General features: G+C 43.3%; 1 protein-coding gene across 16 annotated transcripts in view; it reads right to left on the reverse strand.

Annotated features, from left to right (window-relative positions):
* The window catches only part of CASK (calcium/calmodulin dependent serine protein kinase), a 425,127-nt gene that overhangs the window by 241,840 nt on the left and 164,374 nt on the right, over nt 1-18,913 (reverse strand). For all 16 annotated transcript variants that reach the window (XM_073358759.1, XM_073358793.1, XM_073358785.1 and 13 more), the window contains exon 3: nt 7,829-7,934. In XM_073358759.1, the coding sequence (XP_073214860.1) occupies nt 7,829-7,934 (106 nt within the window). The remainder of the gene's footprint in view (nt 1-7,828; nt 7,935-18,913) is intronic.

An 18,913-nucleotide genomic window follows, 5' to 3' on the forward strand; every position in this document is an offset into this window, starting at 1 on the left:
TTGGTCTCCTTCCTCTGGTGAACCTAGTTTAAAGCCCTCCTCACTAGGTTAGCCAGCCTGCTTACGAAGATGCTCTTCCCTCTCTTCGTTAGGTGGAGCCTGTCTCTGCCTAGCACTCCTTCTTGGAACACCATCCCATGGTCAAAGAATCCAGAGCCTTCTCTCCGACACCACTTGCGTAGCCATTCGTTGACTTCCATGATTCGACAGTCTCTACCCAGGCCTTTTCCTTCCACGGGGAGGATGGACGAGAACACCACTTGCACCTCAAACTCCTTTATCCTTCTTCCCAGAGCCACATAGTCCGCAGTGATCCGCTCACGGTCATTCTTGGCAGTATCATTGGTGCCCACGTGAAGAAGCAGGAAGGGGTAGCGATCTGAGGCCTTGATGAGTCTCGACAGTCTCTCCGTCACATCGCGAATCTTAGCTCCTGGCAAGCAGCAGACTTCTCGGTTTTCCCGGTTGGGGCAGCAGATAGATGACTCAGTCCCCCTGAGGAGAGAGTCCCCGACCACCACCACCTGCCTCCTTCTCTTGGGAGCGGTGGTCGTGGAACCCTCTATAATACATTGAGTCCTCAAAAGCTCTTCTCCTATACACTCCTATCTTTAAGATTCTACTACTTCAAAAATAAATGTGCTCGTTTTATTACTCTTCCTACAGATAAATGGCAGTTTTCAAAAGTGAGAAGAAAATCTCCCTTATTTTTGAAAATTAAAGTCAATTTGAAATTGTCTTGATATTGTTAAAATGGGCTGCAGCATGTGAGCAGCAATGCTTTCTACATTTTATTCAATCAGTTCAACTACATCAATCTCACTAACACAACCATACTGTGTCTGTATTTTTTCCTCACTGAGACTTTAACTGATCAGCTTTCCATGAAAAAAAGCTTACTGTAAGAGCTGAATTTAAAGTTTAAAATTTATTATGAAAGTCTTTGTTACTGTGGAGTTTGCAAGATGGAATCTTGGTCTCAACTATGGCAAACCCCAGAAAATTAAATGTGCTTAGACAGTAAACCAATCATTATAGCAACATCTCAACCTGTACTTCAACTAAAAGACAATTTTTGCAGAAACCAGAGGGATTCACTACGTGAAAGTTGTATTTTACAAGGGTATTAAGGACTTGAGATATTGGAAAAATAGAGGTGCAAGAAGTTTTAACCCCCTGTTTTTTTCAGGTTGGGATAGGCCATGTGAACACCAAGCCAGAACACTTTGATGTCCAAGCATGCAATATTGTCTAAAAATTCTGAAAATAACCAACGTATGCTACATTCTGTTAATATATATATTTTTTGTTTTGATTAAGACAGAAACTAGCACAAGCTAGAGTCCTAGACACACACTGATGATGTGGAAAGAAAGGTGTCAGGGTAGTTGAAAGGCAACACTTCCTTGTATAACCCCAGCACACAAATATTTGATGGCATGAGATGGTGCTCATACAGGGAGTAGGAAATACTCTGTAGCAGGGCTTTGAGTAATGCTATGTTTTATGTAACATTTCAATGTGGGCTGTGTCTTCTACATGTTGAATCATCAGTCTGTCTTAACTAATTTCATTAGCACATCTACAATTATAAAGGAGTCAAGAGTTTGAGTAACACTGTTCTAGGGTACTGAACAATTTTAGGGTCTATCCACAAGTTGCTCCTAGCACAGCTCTACTGTGTTCATTACCTTAAATATTAAGGCTCTGTCTGCACTGCATTTTCTGTTAGGAAGTTGTTTTTAATATACATATTATAACATTCTTCATAGAGATACTGTTATATGATTATGGCATAACTATGATATATTTTATACAAGGGAGATTGCCAAATCCCCATCATTGGAAGCTTTTAAAAACAAGTTGGACAAACACCTGTCAGGGATAGTCTAGGTTTATTTCGTTCTGCCACGGCACAGGGGGCTGGGCTTGATGATTTCTCAAGGTCCTTTCCAGCCTGACACTTCTATGACTCTAGGTCTTCATCAGCACAAGCTTTAGAATTTTCTTGGGAGTTCTTCATAAGCTTAACTCACTTCCATTTAGAGAGCACTGTAAAGTCCTTACTTCATCTCATTCAACCACCATAATACCACCACTCCAAAAATATAGCCAGACCTCTGGGACAATCTTCTCCCAAGTATCAGGCCTGCAGGGAGGTAAGTGTACTTCCTAAATGGCCTCGTGCAGCATTTTTCAAACTAGGGGTCCTGACCCAAAAGGGGGTCACAGGCTATTGCAAGGGGATTGCAAGATCACAAAAAATAGGGTTACCATACTTCCATGGGCTCTTTTTTGGTCCTTGCTCATCCTTTTCCCTTGCCTTCCGCTATTCCAGAATCCATTGTCTTCGCTGATGGGCCATCAGCCCCGTCTGGCCTCTTCATGGTTGTACCTGAAAGGCTGGCTGTGGGTGTTTTCCAGAGTAAGCCCATTTGAAATACAGCTCCCTAGTCAATATTCATAACTTCAGATACAAAAGTGATACATGCATATAAATAGGATATTCATTCAGCAAATCATAACTTTTCAAATGACACCTCACATGACCCACCTCATACAAAATATATCACAATTATGCCATAATTATATCATATCATCACTGTGAAGAATATGGAGTACAGTGTCTCATGACCAAACAGTAAACTTCCTCATTTCCTCTACCCACTGGCACACACCTTACCATTACCACAACTACCATATACCGCACACCACAATCTTAACTTGCTATGGATGCCAGCCTTCCATTACCCGTCTTTCGCAAACTACCAACCCCCACCAGCACAACACATTACATCATTAAACATCCACAAAAAATAGTGTTAGGATTGTGTACTTTAGCAAAGAGTATATGGAAAAGGGAAGCTAGAGGGGAAGGGAAGAGTTACAGTTTACAGCACATGCAGTGTGCAGTAGTTGTGGTGACAGTATGGAGTGTGTGTGGATGAACGACAGGATATATATTTTTAGGTGACTTCTCTTCTCATTTCCTTCCATTCTGGATTTGAGTCAGCTGTGTTGTGTGTGTATCAAACCTAACTATTTCACAGTGAAGATTTTGTATATTAATATTAAATAGCAATAAGATTATGTAATTAAAAAGCCAATTAAGAGTGTCTGTACCATAATTCTGAGCTACTGGAATGGTAAAAATAGATGTAAACCCTTGTTTTCATTTCCAGTTTTTTTAAATCCCTATTAATTACCACAATGAGTGTCCCTAAGGTTTATGAAATCATTTTATAATAGTGTAACTAAGTCCGTTCGCCCATGCTTTGGGACTTTTACAGAATAAATAAAGCACCACATCAGTACTGCATGTAATTTATTGCTTAGAAAGAAAAAATATTTTGCAGTCAACATACCATAATTTAACAGACATGGCTTTAAAAAACCAAAATCTAAGGCAATGATTTCTTAGGCCCCATCTTTACTGTCCTCCTACTTTCTGATTCTTGTCTTCAGTGATAACCCTACCATACGTGGAGGTGATTCCATTAGCACATATGTGAAGTCCAATTCTATATATTGGTGGGGGTGACAACACATATTGAAATTATGTGGCTTGATCTACTGTAAGCAGGGTAGACCAGTAGCGGCCTAACCCATAAACATGGATCAACAGAATGCAGGGAGACAAAGAAAAACAGCAGATGGCAAGAGCATATGTATATGCATGGCATGTGTGTGCAGGGGAGTGGTAAGAGGGCAAATGAAATCCCCATTTTTCTATGTATACAGGATTGGGAGAAGAGGTGAACCTGGAAGGATTTAGAGAAGATGTAGAGCAAGCAAAGGCATTATTTTACTGTGTGTGTGTGTTCTCCCCCTCTTGAATATCACCCCAAAAGTCTGAAAACCATAACTCCTGTCCTCACCAGGTCCTTGGTCAGACTAGGAAGGGACATTACCATTTGGAACAGAGGACAAACTCTACAGGCTTTGATAAACTTGTAGAAGATGCTCAATTTAGCTTTCTTCAGAGGTGATTTTTCTACCATTTGTAACTGAATTCCCCCGCTCCAAATTAGCTATCAGACTTAACTGATGAGAACTAGTCATAACAAAAATGCATAGGGGGTTCTGTCATTTAAAAGAAGTTATTGTTGAGCAAGAAGATTGTAAATTGCTGAAAAAATTTATTTCTTAGCTCTCCCATAAGCCAATATGGGAAAACTGATTATCTTCAAACTAAAAAAAACCAAATACATATTTTCATATGAGGTGAAACTGTATTATAATTTAACAGAAGTATCTAAACTGCCTCAGTAAACTTTTGTTTCTTTTTTAAACCAGTAACAAAAACAAAAAAATGCTCACGAATGATTTAGAGTTATGAACAATGCCTCAAACGAAAGTCAAAAGGGTGTTTGCATATATTTATTTCCCCTTTTGTCATCCCTCCTGCCCCCACATTATACAAAATGCAGACCCCACCCAACAAACAGATTCCTAATTGAGGGGCGCTTGTTCCCAGGTGCACCCTGCTAGGAACCTCACACCCAGCACTGAATAGTACTTCCACCCTTATTACAGGGGATTTAAAGAAATACTTCCATGTTTTTATTTTGTATCCAAGACCCTCATATAATATTTGTACTTAACAGAAATGTATTTGTATATTTGAAAACTGAATACTCCTATACCACTCCAGACTCCTGCGTAACATCTCTTCAAACCAGTAGGTGGAGGTAGACACACATTAACAAATGAAGTGTAATTTTTGTCATCTTCATCCGATCATGAACTTTCCCACTTTGAAAAAGTGTTTCCCGCCATTAGGTAACAGCATTTTACAAACTTACCTTTATTATGTTAGCAAAACTTTCCCTCACATTTAAAAAAAACACAACAAAAACATGTCAAAAGAGGACAGAAAAAATAGTCTCAACAGTTGCTGAAAGTTTGCAGGAATTCATTTTAGGTAAGTACACATTACAGTTTCTGCTTCATTTCTTTGCTTTTTCGGATTTTATATACATTAGTGACGTTACACATTTAAATTAATAGTCTAATATGTGATGACAAACCACAAAAACCAATTATTTTAATAATGGTGAAATTTGTGTGATGCTAATATCATGCCCTAATTATGTGCCTTGTTTTCTGTGGTCACTTGCAGGTTGGAGGCTAAGACCAGTCTTCCCTGCCCATTTAGCTCTACATTGAGAATACAAAGAAATGTAAAGCTACATTTTTATGTACAGTAACTCCTCGCTTAACCTAGTTATGTTCTTGAAAAATGCAACTTTAAGCAGAACGATGTTAAGCGAATCCAATTTCCCCATAAGAATTAATGTAATACAGGCAGGGATGTATGTTTAGATGGCAGGGAAATTTTTTTCACCAGAAAAAAAGACATTATATACATATATCGTATAAGTTTTAAACAAGTTCTAATCAGAGGACTGTCTGGGGGCCTGCTCATGAGCTCCCCGAGCTTCTCCTAAAGCAACTGTGCTGGTATCAGGTGGGATATTTCCCAGGGAATGCCTTGCTGCTAAATGATGAACTAGCACTCGGCTGAGCCCTCAAATGTTAACATGTTGATAATGTAGCCTCACACTCTACAAGGCAGCACCATGGGAGGGAGGAGAAACAACCCAGCAACGGCTGCAAACACTTCCCCGTGGAAACTGAATGTGATGATGAATCCATGCTATCTCACTGAAGCGCATCACTCCCTTCTCTGGACAGTGCATGCACGACTGCAGAAGCACCGACTTTCCAAAGTGCCAGGGAGTGTTCAACCCCCAGCTCCGCCTCAGGTCCGCCCCCACTCCACCCCCCTCACCCCGAGTACACCACGTCCTTGCTCCTCCCCCATCCTCCTCAGAGCCTCCTGAATGCCACAAAACAGCTGATTGTTGTGGGCGGGAGGCGAGGGGGGGGGGAAGGGTTGCTGATCTGCGGGGCCTGCCAGTAGGCACTGGAAGGGTGGGGTGGAGTGGAGGGGAGTTGATGGGGGACTGCCGGCTCACCCTGGTTCCAAGCCCCCACCCACTAGCAGGTGGTGGCCAAAAGACGTTATAAGCAAACATTGCATAACTTTAAATGAGTATGTTCTCCAGTAGATTAGCGACAAAACAATGAAACAATGTTAACCAGGATGACTAAGTGAGGAGTTACTGTAAACATCTGTTTTGCTCTCAAGTCTGTTGATAGAACTGTGAAGTCCTGAAAGTGTTTGAGCACAACTAATTCAAAGCCTCTGGAAAAAAAAATGTGAAAAGGTGTGGTTTATACTGATCCGTACTATAGCCATAATTTTGATAAGGAATGGCCAATATTTTCAAATTGGAGTGCCTAAACTAAAGTCAAACTCCTAAATTCAAACTCTGATACGTAAACACGTGGCCTAATTTTTCAAAGGTGCTGGGCAAGCTCATCTACTTGTGAAGTCAATGGGAGCTATAGGTACTCAATATCTTAGAAAATCAGGTCACTTATATGCAGGTGCCATCCATGTATTGAAGAGACAAACAGATATCTAGGTTTGAAAAATGTTGTCCAATTGCTTTTTTCCAGGTACAATTTTAAAAAATAATTTAGAAACAGTCTGCTGTAAAGTGAATTTGGATCAATTTTTGGACAATGATTCAACAGAATAATTTTGTTGCATACCTCTCAAGGAAGCATTGCAAACAAACAAAATTAACTTTTATACATGCTGCTTTTAAAAGAAAGTGTCATCAAAAACTGAAGCACTTTAAATGTACTCACTAAGAATTGAGAAATCTCAATTTAAATCTACAACCAAAATTTAAAATCGGAATGATTTAGATTATAATGTTTTATGCTCAACATATGTCATTACTAGAGCTGAGCAAGTAATAAATTTTTCAGTTTGCAGGCCAAATCAAACAAATTTAAAAAATGGTTTTGTTTCAGCTAAGCAATTTTTTTTCTTTTTGTTGATTCTTTTCATTTCCAGGTGTTTTACCCTTTATTTTTTAAATAAATCCAGCAACATTTCAAAAATGTTTCTAAATGAGAAGCTGAAATATTTTGTTTTGAAAATGTTGAAAAGATGTTTTGACTTTTAAAAAATTCTTTTTTTTTTAAACCAAAACTATTTACCGAATTCTACATGAATTCACAAATAATTCTGGTTGCCCTGTAACTGTAATTTTGGCAAAGAAACTATTCACTTGAAAAATGTTGTCCAGCTCTAGTCATTACTCAAATAACCATGATAAAAACCAAGAAATCATAGAATCATAGAATATCAGGGTTGGAAGGGACCTCAGGAGGTCATCTATTCCAATCCCCTGCTCAAAGCAGGACCAGTCCCCAACTAAATCATCCCAGCCAGGGCTTTGTCAAGCCTGACCTTAAAAATATCTAAGGAAGGAGATTCCACCACCTCCCTAGGTAACGCGTTCCAATGTTTCATCCTCCTCCTAGTGAAAAAGTTTTTCCTAATATCCAACCTAAACCTCCCCCACTGCAACTTGAGACCATTACTCCTTGTTCTGTCATCTGCTACCACTGAGAACAGTCTAGAGCCATCCTCTTTGGAACCCCCTTTCAGGTAGTTGAAAGCAGCTATCAAATCCCCCCTCATTCTTCTCTTCCACAGACTAAACATCCCCAGTTCCCTCAGCCTCTCCTCATAAGTCATGTGTTCCAGTCCCCTAATCATTTTTGTTGCCCTCTGCTGGGCTCTTTCCAGTTTTTCCACATTCTTCTTGCAGTGTGGGGCCCAAAACTGGATGCAGTACTCCAGGTGAGGCCTCACCAATGTTGAATAGAGGGGAACGATCATGTCCCTTGATCTGCTGGCAATGCCCCTACGTATACAAAACTTATAAATAAATAAACTTACAATTCGAAAACCATATAAAGCATTCCATCTGAACTGTATGTCTCCAATAATTCAACAATATGGGGATGCTTCAGCATGTGACAGATACTGGCTTCCCTCTTCAGATCTGTGGAAGATAATGAAAAGTGTTATATTAGTTGCCTTGACAGCACTGATAGCACACAACCAAGAAGTTTAAGATCAATTAGTAAAGAAAAAAGGACACAATCTTTTGGGAGGTTGACATCTGACATTATTCCAAAATAGTCTTTAGCCTTTGTAACCAAAATTGGCAAGAGAGCAATGAGTCACTTTCTCTTCTCAGAGTGTTTTTTTCTGGAAAGAGGTAACAATTTTTCTGAAACATGAGTAAAGGTACAAAATCAGATTTGTTAGTGGGAAAGAACAGCAGCAGGAAAAAGTAAATCAAACTGATGTGCACGACCAAACTGTAAAACTGTGCTTACTTTAATAAATGGAGCCCCACCCTGCTATTTTGGGGCCTATGAGAATCAACTCGCACAGATATCAGCCCAGAAACAGCAACTGAGAAAAGTGACACAAAATAAAATGTTTGACAATTCTGAGCCAGGAGCCTGTCAGGACTCTCCAGAAAGCAAAAGTACCCTCAGCACCCCAAAGGTCTGCCTAACCTGGATGCCTGAGAAGCAGACAGCTGGTGATAGCCAGGCCAGAGAAGAGAAGGAGGAATGACTGGTCTAGGAACTGTACTGGCACACCATACCATAGAATGCACATGGCTAGAACAGTCCTGACATGCATGCTGAGCCCAGCACATTGTTTGGGGGAAGGGAGCTGGCTGTATCAGCAGGAGGAAATACGGCCTCTCAAGTTGCTTTTGGTCAGAAAGGTAAAGAAGGAATCCTAATTGTACTGTATTCAGTTTGGAGGACTATTATTTGATAGCAGAAGCAATTGATTATTGCTTTGAGAGTTAGGTATTTCCTTGCATACACCAGATTAGTCCCGCCTTCCATACTTTTTTCTTTTATTCCTGCCTATATCCAGTCTTTTAATTTCATGCTTTCATTTCCTCTAAAAATGTGTTGGTTTCTTCTTCCTTGATTTCTATAAAGGACAATAACTAACTGTCCTAAAGGGCATCTGGGCTGCATATTTATTTATTCACCTAGCCTTTACAGGAGACACCGTACCTTATCCATAATTTAACACAATCAGCAAGCTTAGAGCTGCTGCCTGCACTCAAACCAAGGAACACAAAGAACCCAGGGCCCATTGGTTCTAAAACGGGCCATAGACACACTTAGGAACAAATTGACTCTGCTAATCTTGGAGAATTGAGGCCAGAGATTTTTATTTATTTTTTTTGGCGGCGGGGAGGGGAAGAGTGGTGGCTACAGAAAATTATTTTTTAAAATGACCATTTAGGACCAATCTCTCAACATCAGATTTAAGTACAGCAAAGTTTCTAGTGTTCTTAAGAGCTTAAAAATGTAGGATACTCCAGAGAAGATTATACTCCTGAGAGTTACTTAGTAGTGATAAACATGCTATTGACTTCCTTTCCAGAAATAAAGAAAACAAAACAGGTACATGAACAGCTAGAAAAAGATGGGCTTATAAGATCATCTGTGCCCAGAGACTCATTCTGAAGTTCAAGGACCAGTTCTAGTTCTTTAAAAACATGAATGCCATTTTGTGTATAAGATCCTATATTTTGGTTCGGAAATATCCTGGACCTACAGGGAAGTCTTCAAAAAATTGTGAAGGTGTATTATTTAGTCTTAAGGAAGAAATTAACAGTTGCCTATTGCAGATAATTGCCTTAAACCAGGAGTGGCCAACCTGTGGCTGCAGAGCCACGTGCGGCTCCTTCTAAAGGCACCGATGGGGCTGGAGCTACAGGCACCCACTTTCCAATGTGCTGGGGGGTGATTACTGTTCAACCCCTGGCTCTGCCTCAGGCCTTGCCCCCACTCCACTCCACCCCTTCCCGCTCCCTCCCCTGAGCATAGAATCATAGAATATCAGGGTTGGAAGGGACCTCAGGAGATCATCTAGTCCAACCCCCTGCTCAAAGCAGGACCAATCCCCAATTTTTGCCCCAGATCCCTAAATGGCCCCCTCAAGGATTGAACTCACAACCCTGGGTTTAGCAGGCCAATGCTCAAACCACTGAGCTATCCCTCCCCCCCAATGCCATCCCTCCCCCCCCAATGCCATGCCCTCTCCCCCCCCCCCCCCAGAGCTTGCTGCATGCCACAAAATGGCTGATTGAGAGGTGTGGGGCGGGAGGGGGAGGTTCTGATCGGCGGGGCTGCCGGTGGGTTGGAGGCGCTGGGAGTGGGGGGCGGGGGGGAGCTAATGGAGGGGGTTGCTGACGTATTACGGTGGCTCTTTGGCAATATACATTGGTAAATTCTGGCTCCTTCTCAGGCTCAGGTTGGCCACCCCGGCCTTAAACCTTTTGCAGCTACTATGTTTATTATTTTATAAAATAGAAAGTAACAAATCTTAGAGTCAATTTTTTGCAATGCATCCACTCAGAACAAAAAGGGATGGGCAGACCACTCAAAAATAAGTACTTTTATTCCATTACTTGAAAATTAGATAAGTCTCCCTCTTTCCCCTGTAACTTTCCACAATTCCACTTACTCCTATCAACAGTATTTATCGGGGAAGGTGGCAGTCAACAACTTAAATAAACAGTCAAATAAATTTGGGGGGAAGCCAGGGCTTGTTGGGATGGTAGGAACTGTGTCAGAAGAAGGGAGACTATGGCAACTTTAATGACTGAGGAAGAGGAGAAATTCAGAAGAACACTGGAAAGAACATTTTAGAAAGTACAGAAAGCAACATTTAAGTTAAAGTGCGTTTTTATTAATGAAGCCATATTATTTATGATAAACTGGCCAACTTGCAATTTGTATATATAGACAACATTCTCAACTCTTAATCCTTTCTGGCTAGATAAGGCTGCACAAGGCCCACTCTAATGTAAGGTGGTGACTGGGGAAGGTAGGGTGGGGAATTGTTTTTTGGGGTATTGTCAGAGGTGAAAGTAAGCCGGTACGCTCCGGTACAGTGTACCGGTAAGAGCCTGTGCGCCGTACCAGGACCAGCTTTCAGAGAGGGCAATTTAAAGCCCTGAGGTAGCGGCGGCGGGGCTGCGGCGGGAATTTAAAGGGCCCCGGAGCTCCAGCCGCCACTACTGCCCCGGGACCCTTTAAATCTCGGCCTCAGCCCTGCTGCCCAAGCCCCGGGGTAGCAGTGGCGGGGCTCTGGCGGGAATTTAAAGGGCCTCAGAGCTCCAGCCCCCACTACCCTCCCGCGACCCTTTAAGTCCCCGCCTGAGCCCTGCTGCCGAAGCCCTGGAGTAGTGGTGGCGGGGCTCCGGAGGGGATTTAAAGGGCCAGGGCAGTAGCCCCAAGCCCTTTAAATCCCTGCCTGAGCCCTGCTGCCTGAGCCCTGGGGTAAGGGTGGGGGGGCTCCGGCGGGGATTTTAAAGAGCCCCGGAGCTCCAGCCACCCCTACTGCCCTGGCTCTTTAAATCCCGCTGGAGTCCTACTGCCAAAGCCCTCGGGTAGCAGCAGTGGGGCTCAGGTGGGCAATTAAAGGGCCGGGGCGGTAGCGGCGGCTGGAGCCCCGGGGCCCTTTAAATCCCCGATGGAGCCCAGTCACCGCTACCCCAGGGCTCGGGCAGCAGGGCTCACAGGGGGATTTAAAGGACCCCGGGAGGGTAGCGGGGGCCGGAGCTCTGGGGCCCTTTAAATCCCTGCCAAAGCCCTGCCACTGCTGCTACCCCAGGGCTCGGGCAGCAGGGCTCAGGCGGGGATTTAAAGGGCTCGGGGCTCCAGCAGCTGCTACCCCAGAGTCCTGGGTTAGCGGTGGCAGCTGGGAGCCCCCAGGGCTTCTCAGTGATTTAAAGGGCCCGGGGCTCTGCTGCGGTAGCAGCAGCTGGAGCCCTGGGCCCTTTAAATCACCCCCGAGCCTCCCAGCCGCCTCTGCAGGTAGCTCGGGGGTAATTTAAAGGGCCCCGGGCTCCCAGCAGCCACTACCACAGCTGGAGCCCTGACCCTTTAAATCAAGATTTAAAGGGCCTGGGGATTTAAGGCTCTGCCTCTTCTGGTTGAAGCCACGCCTCTTCCAGTTGAGGCCCCGCCCCCTGCTCAGGACTCTGGCGTACCAGTAAGTCCTCTAACTTGCTTTCACCCCTGGGTATGGTCCTTTCGCTTTTGTCTTTGATATGAAGTCTATGCACAAGAGAGAGATTGTGCACCTGCATTCTGAACTACATTGATTGGGTATATTTTATAAAAGTGAACCAAGTAGCAGCTAATAATTCACACCATCAGCGCCAAAATAATGACTGCTTTGTAAAACCACAATGCTGAAAGGAAAACATAATTAGCTGACTTTTTATTTTAAAAAAGGATCTTAATCTCCTCTCCCCAAGAGCTAAAAAAAAAAATGATGGGTCTGTCTACACTAACCACCACTATGTTGGAGGATGTCATTATAACATAATGGGGTCCCTTTACTAGGTGAAAATGAGGTTTAGTCTTGCAGTGAAGACATGACAGACCTACCTTAGTCTTGAACTAGTCTACAGCCTTGCTTAAGTCCAGTGCTACAACATGGCTCTCTCCCTGTCTGTGCTGCATAACCAACACTATGTTTTAACATATCAGAGGACTACCGTGTTGTAACTGGGTTTCCCAACATGAAGGTAATTACAATGTACACGGGACTTTAAATCACCACATTTAATCAGCTGCTCACAATTCTTTAGAAGAAAAAGTTTTATCTTGAAATATGGTTCATTTTGTTATTGCATTTTGTCTTCTGCTTTCTTCAAGCCAAGTCAGGAAAACAGTAACAATATCAGAATCTACTTACAAACTTTCATTTTACTACAAACAATTCCATTCAAGTGGTACTCAAGCTGTCTTAGGACATCATATGACTAAAAGTGTGGCATGTTGCAAAAATTCATTTTTCAATAAATACAATACCCTAATCAGATTATGGTCATGAGCAAGAAAAAGAGGTGTATTTTCCAAAATAACTAATTTAAATGAAATTCTGCAAAAATAAATTTGCCACATGTCTAAGAATCTACATGCCAAGTTTAACCTTGAAGACAATTAAAATGGCCTGTTATAAATCTTTCAAAAAGGCAGTTCACAATGAAAAAAACTGACAACCTCTACTGACTGTGCTGCCAAATACATTTCTCCTGCTCAATTTCATTGCTTTTTGTAACTGCCAGCTCTCCATTAGCTTCCTATTCAGAGTACTGATAACATTCACATTCCAAAAATTTCACCATAAACAGAGGTCTACTAAAATCAATAAAACCACATTAACAGTCTCTAGTTTGGAAAAAGGCTTTAAGTTGCAACAGAGCCAGCAGCCATGTGTGATAATTTACTTCAGATAAATAATGAATTTTGTCAGTACAAAAAAACCCAACAACTATTAAGAGACTTAATCTCATATGGTTATAAACTCAAAAGTCAGGAAATGCCAAATTAATGTCGCATGCACAACCTTACCTTTCTCCCCTTGTAAGCACTGATACTCAAATTACATTATCAGATATATTCTCCCTCTTCCCCCCCAAACCATATAACCTTAGAGATTATAGAACCCCAGCACTAACTAGCTGACTCCCTGACTCAGATCTGGTTTCTTTGGTACAAACAACGCTTACAGAAATAAGAGTATTGAAAACTAAGGCATACAGAGCTTTGATAATGAAGCACAGCAGGCCAATTGCTTCCCCAGTGCCTTCTCTACTGCAAATCACGAGAAAAAGATCCTAAAGCCTAAAGGAAGGACAGAGGGTAATAAAATTCTGATAGGGACCACACATCTCCAAGAACTCTAATTATAGAAGGTAAGCAACCTTTCTTTCTTCTTTGAGTGCTGATCCTTATGTATACTGCACTGTGGGTGACTAACAAGCAGTTTTCCATGAGGAAGAAGGTGTGAGGACCAATGCAGTATTGATGACCAAAGGACCGCTGAGTCAAAGGATGCATCAGTTGTGGAAGCTTGCACTAGGGCATAATGTCTTGTGAAAGCATGCAGAGAACCCCATGTTTCCACTTTATAGATGTCAACCAGTGGAACTCTTTGAAGCGATGCTACCAAAGCTATCTTGGCTCTGGTAGAGCAGGCCCTCACTATGTGGAGACGGACTATCTGCTACCTGGTAGCACAGCTGAACATAGCCTGAAATCCACGTACAAATCCTTTGAGAAGGCTTGCTTCTCCCTTCATCCATTCTGCCAAGGAAACGAACAGCCTACGCAATTTCTTAAATGATTTTGTTCTTTGTAGACAGAATGGCAGGGTTTATTAGGGTTGTGCTGCCCATTAATAAGGCCATCCTGGAGCCTGCCAGACTCACATGGCATACTCCAGCAACATGTGCACCTACTCCCAAGAAGACAGAAAAGAATTATTTGGTCCCAGCCAGGGGAGCAGAGTTTTTGTTCACATATCCTGCCCCAAACTCTTCGGCTATTCAGGTTGCCATTGAAAGGAGTAGGCAACAGCACTGAAGGTCCATTCTTCCGGATAAAGAGGCTAAATTATTGGATCTCCTCGGAAGGAAAGTACTTACTTCAATTGTCAGGCATTAATTGTCCTAATTAAGTAAGTAATTAACTTACTTCAATTGTCAGGCATTTCAAAGTATAATTGTTTTCATTTACTTAAAACTTCTGGAATTCAGAGACAAGCTTCCTAAGGAAGTAAGTGCACAATTTCAAGCCCTGAGTGAGGAGCGTAGATTCATTAAAAGATCATCCCTACAAGCCTCAGTAGATGCAGTTGACATAGCCTCATGATCCATGGTGACTGCTGTCATCATCCATCCGGGAGCCCTGGCTCCATTCCTCTGAACTTCCCTGGGGAATCCCACCTGCAGCAGACAATTTGCTCTTTGGAGGAAGCAACTTAGTGATAGACAGATGAGTCATTACTCCCATGGAGACTCAAGACCAAGCCTCCACTCCATGCCAGAATCAAAGAGGAAATATCGTAGGCAACCTTGCTATCCTAGAGCAGCACCCCAACCCTTCTGTCACCAGAGCAGGTATGAACAGCCACAAAAGCAACAGAGGATGAAACGGAACAAAAACAACACTCCTCCTTCCAACCATAACCTCTTTCTAGTTCTTGTGCTATACCAAAGCTATAATGTTTGGATTACAAACACTACTGGGGGAATGTCTGTCACAAAATATTTCCAATTGAATGAAAAAAAAATGAATTCATGAAAACATTACAGCTGGGCCTAGCTTTCTGTAACGTAATAAAACTCATTAATCTCTTTCACTCAGTAGCATGACTCCCTCCATCCTTTCCTGATACTGCTAAACTCTAGTACAGAGATCTCAAACTCAAAATTACCAGGAGGGCTGCATGAAGACTAATATGTTGGCCTTAGGACCACATCACTGACACTGCCCCCCCGCCATGCCGCTGCCCCTGGCTCTGCCCCCGCCCGTGGCCCCGCCCCCACTCCACCCCTTTCCCTGCCCCACCTCTTCCCACCCCTTCCCCGAAGTCCGCACCCCAACTCCGCCCCCTCCGTGCCCCTATTCCAACCCCTTCCCTGCCTCCTCCCCTGAACATGCGGCTCCCCGCTCCTCCCCACTCCCACCTGGGAACCGCTAAGTACCGCCAAACAGCTGTTTGGCGACGGGAAGTGCCTGGAGGTAGGTAGACGAGTGGGGACAAGGTGTGCTGGGGTCGGCAGGGGTGGGGAGCTTGGCGGCCCCAGGAAATAACTGGGGGGCACGGGGAGGTTGGCGGGCCGCAGCAAATAGCTCCGCGGGCTGCGTGTTTGAGACCCCTGCTCTAGTACAGTGGTTCTCAAAGCCGGTCCGCCACTTGTTCAGGGAAAGCCACTGGTGGGCCGGACTGGTTTGTTTACCTGCCGCGTCTGCAGGTTCGGCCGATTGCAGCTCCCACTGGCCGCGGTTCGCTGCTCCAGGCCAATGGGAGCTGCTGGAAGTGGCGGCCAGTACGTCCCTTGGCCCGCGCCGCTTCCCACAGCCCCCATCTGAGAATACTGAATTGTATTAAATACAAATCTAGATTGTCTTCTTGGCTGATAAAGAAAAGGCAAATAAAAGTTAAGTTCTAAAAGTTTCTGTAAATCTTTTAAGGTGAAATGTCAAATGTCCAAGAATCACAGTAGTCCTTATAAATATATGACAAGAATCAAAGATGATCAAAGTTTTGTGTTCTCTCTAGTGATGACTTTTTTCAAAGGCAGGATTACCTTTATATTCCTAAAGCTTATGCTTCATGCAGAGTATCAGCCAGCCACATGTAAAGATCAAGAAGGGATTCTCATCTCCCCTGCAATGTATTCTGGAGGTGTTTTTTGGTCTCCTTTCTCTCAAAGATTAGAAATGGCCATAGTTGGAGATGGAACAGTGGATGGGGTGGACAAGTGCTCTGACATGGTGCCAAGCATATTCTCTCTCAGGTGCATAGCTGGTTTGTTCTTCCTCACATGTGCAGGGTCCGATAGCAAAATAAGGAGTCATTAAGGAATTCTCTCCCAGATCAGATCATCAATGACTTGGGATTTTTTCACCTCCCTCTGCAGTGTGTGGATGTGCGTCACTTGCCAGAATTATCTGGGTATTTCTCACTTAATCTCCCTCCCTTTGCAGGAGCTTTGGGCATTGGTGAACCTCAGTCCCTCCTATTCTCTCCTGGCAGCACATAACAGTTTAGTCTCCTAAGGGCTGTAATAGTTTGGTCTAATTTCAATTGTTGAATTTAGTGTGCAGGCATTGGATGGTGCTGGTGGCCTGTAATATACAGGAGGTCAGACTAGATGATGTGGTGATCCCTTCTGGCTTTAAATTCTGTGAGTATGACAAAAAATTAGTGAAGATCAGATCCAGAGCAGATGATTGATTATGAAAGGTTGTAAGACTTTTTGTGGGTAATTTCATAGGTAACGCCACGTCTACATTTAAAACTTACACCAGTATAACTATGTTGGTCAAGGGTGTGGAAAAAAAAAACCACACACGCTCAGCAACACCGACAGAACCTCCAGCATAGAGAAAGCTACACTAACAGAAGAGAGCTTCTGTTAGCATAGCTAACGTCATTTGTGGAGGTAGTACTCCTATACCAGCAGAAAAACGGTTAGTGTAGACTGCTTCTACAATAGGAGGCTATAGAATGTTGACATAGCCTAAGGCTGTAACTCATTAAATCTTTATAAGATTTATAAGAGAAATAATTAGTCCTTCTCTCTTCTAAATCTAGCCTCCTCTTTTCTGCTTCAAATTTCTCACATGGCCTCTTGCAAAACGAGATTATTTCAGAGGGAACTGTTAGTGGCACCTATATTTACCGAACACTTTCCTTTATAAAAGATTCTTGCAACCTTCTTTTTGAGAAGATCTAACACTTCCATTGTTTGTGGCAGAACTTCAACATCTATTAAGAAAGCCCTGGGGCCAGAGAATTGCCTTTTCTTTATTCCAGTCAGGTTTAGCAGAGTTACAAACTTTTGAAAAAACACCCCTACCCATGTCATCTGTGATGGCAGCAAAATTTTGGCTGCATGCCAAAATAATGAAACAAGAACATTCTAATCTAGGACAGGTCCACACTGCCACCAAAGCAGCAGCAGCAGACACTGTACTCCGAACCCCGGAAGCATACAGCCTGGCTTTTGATGGAGTAGCCGTAGTGGGAGGGAGATGGAGCAACATGATGGGAAAGAACTGGACTGCACTCCTCAACAATCCCCCTAGGCCCAGCAAATTGCCCCAGCAGCCCATCTGTCACTGCCTCTGTTAAGGGAAAGGGAGGATGAGCCACGCTGGACTAGGCTCTCCCTCCTAGAACCAGCATACGGACCCAGTGGCCTCTCTCTCTTTTGGAATAGCAACATTCTTCCCCCATCAGTCAATATAATTAGTTTTGTAGCTCAATTAGAAGAGTTCTGTGCAGTAAGTGTTGAAGGTTCAGGATTCCATTCCACTAATGATATAGGAAAGGGGTGTTGTTACAGTTGCATATGAGAGAATTTGAGGAGGAGCATGCTGCTGCTGCAGCAGAGAGGACAGGGAAGGATATTTACAAGATGTTGGTGCCAAGTGAGTCAGACGCCCATTATTAACAGCTAAAGAAGAAAGTGTTGCCAGCTTTACCTGAGCCCACCATTAAGAGCTTTTTTAGTATAGAAGGCACTATAGTTTCCAGTGGGCGCACACATATCTCCTGACATGGAATGCAGAAAGGATTTTCGTTCAGCAGTTTTCATCAATAGATCTCAAAATGATTGAGATTCAAGTTACTGTGATTCAAGTTGCAGTGGGGGAGGTTTAGATTGGATATTAGGAAAAACTTTTTCACTAAGAGGGTGGTGAAACACTGGAATGCGTTACCTAGGGAGGTGGTAGAATCTCCTTCCTTAGAGGTTTTTAAGGTCAGGCTTGACAAAGCCCTGGCTGGGATGATTTAACTGGGAATTGGTCCTGCTTTGAGCAGGGGGTTGGACTAGATGACCTTCTGGGGTCCCTTCCAACCCTGATATTCTATGATTCTATGATTGACAGAGGGAGGAAATGACTTGCCCAGGATCACTCAGCAGGCCACTGGCAGAGCTAGGAATAGAATGCAGGTCTTCTGAGTTCAAGACCAGTGTTTTTTTGCCTAGGCCACACTACCTCTGACAGACACTGGCTTCTCCAGGAACACACCCTGAGCGTGACAGAAGACACAAGCAGCTGCCTAGTCAAAGAACCCTGAAGCCATGGCTGGAGATGGGGAGGAGGATGAAGGCACTGCTGAAAGGATTTTCATGCATCACGCCTCCCTGGAGGCTGGGAGGGAGTTGGGAGAAGTTGTGTAAGGAAACATTCCCCCCTCCCCTCCACACACACACACACACACTTTAATTTGTTTTGTTTCAAACTAAATGTGGAAAGTACAATTTGTTTAGCTCTTCATTAGTTTTGTTTACCATTCACAGAATGAACAATTACTTACGCTACAATAACCATGGTTCTTCGAGGTGCTGTAGTCAGTGTGGATTCCACTGTAGATGCGTAACTGCCTCATGCACAT

This window comes from Lepidochelys kempii, chromosome 1 (genome assembly GCF_965140265.1).
Source record: "Lepidochelys kempii isolate rLepKem1 chromosome 1, rLepKem1.hap2, whole genome shotgun sequence".
Taxonomy (NCBI): Eukaryota; Metazoa; Chordata; order Testudines; family Cheloniidae; genus Lepidochelys; species Lepidochelys kempii.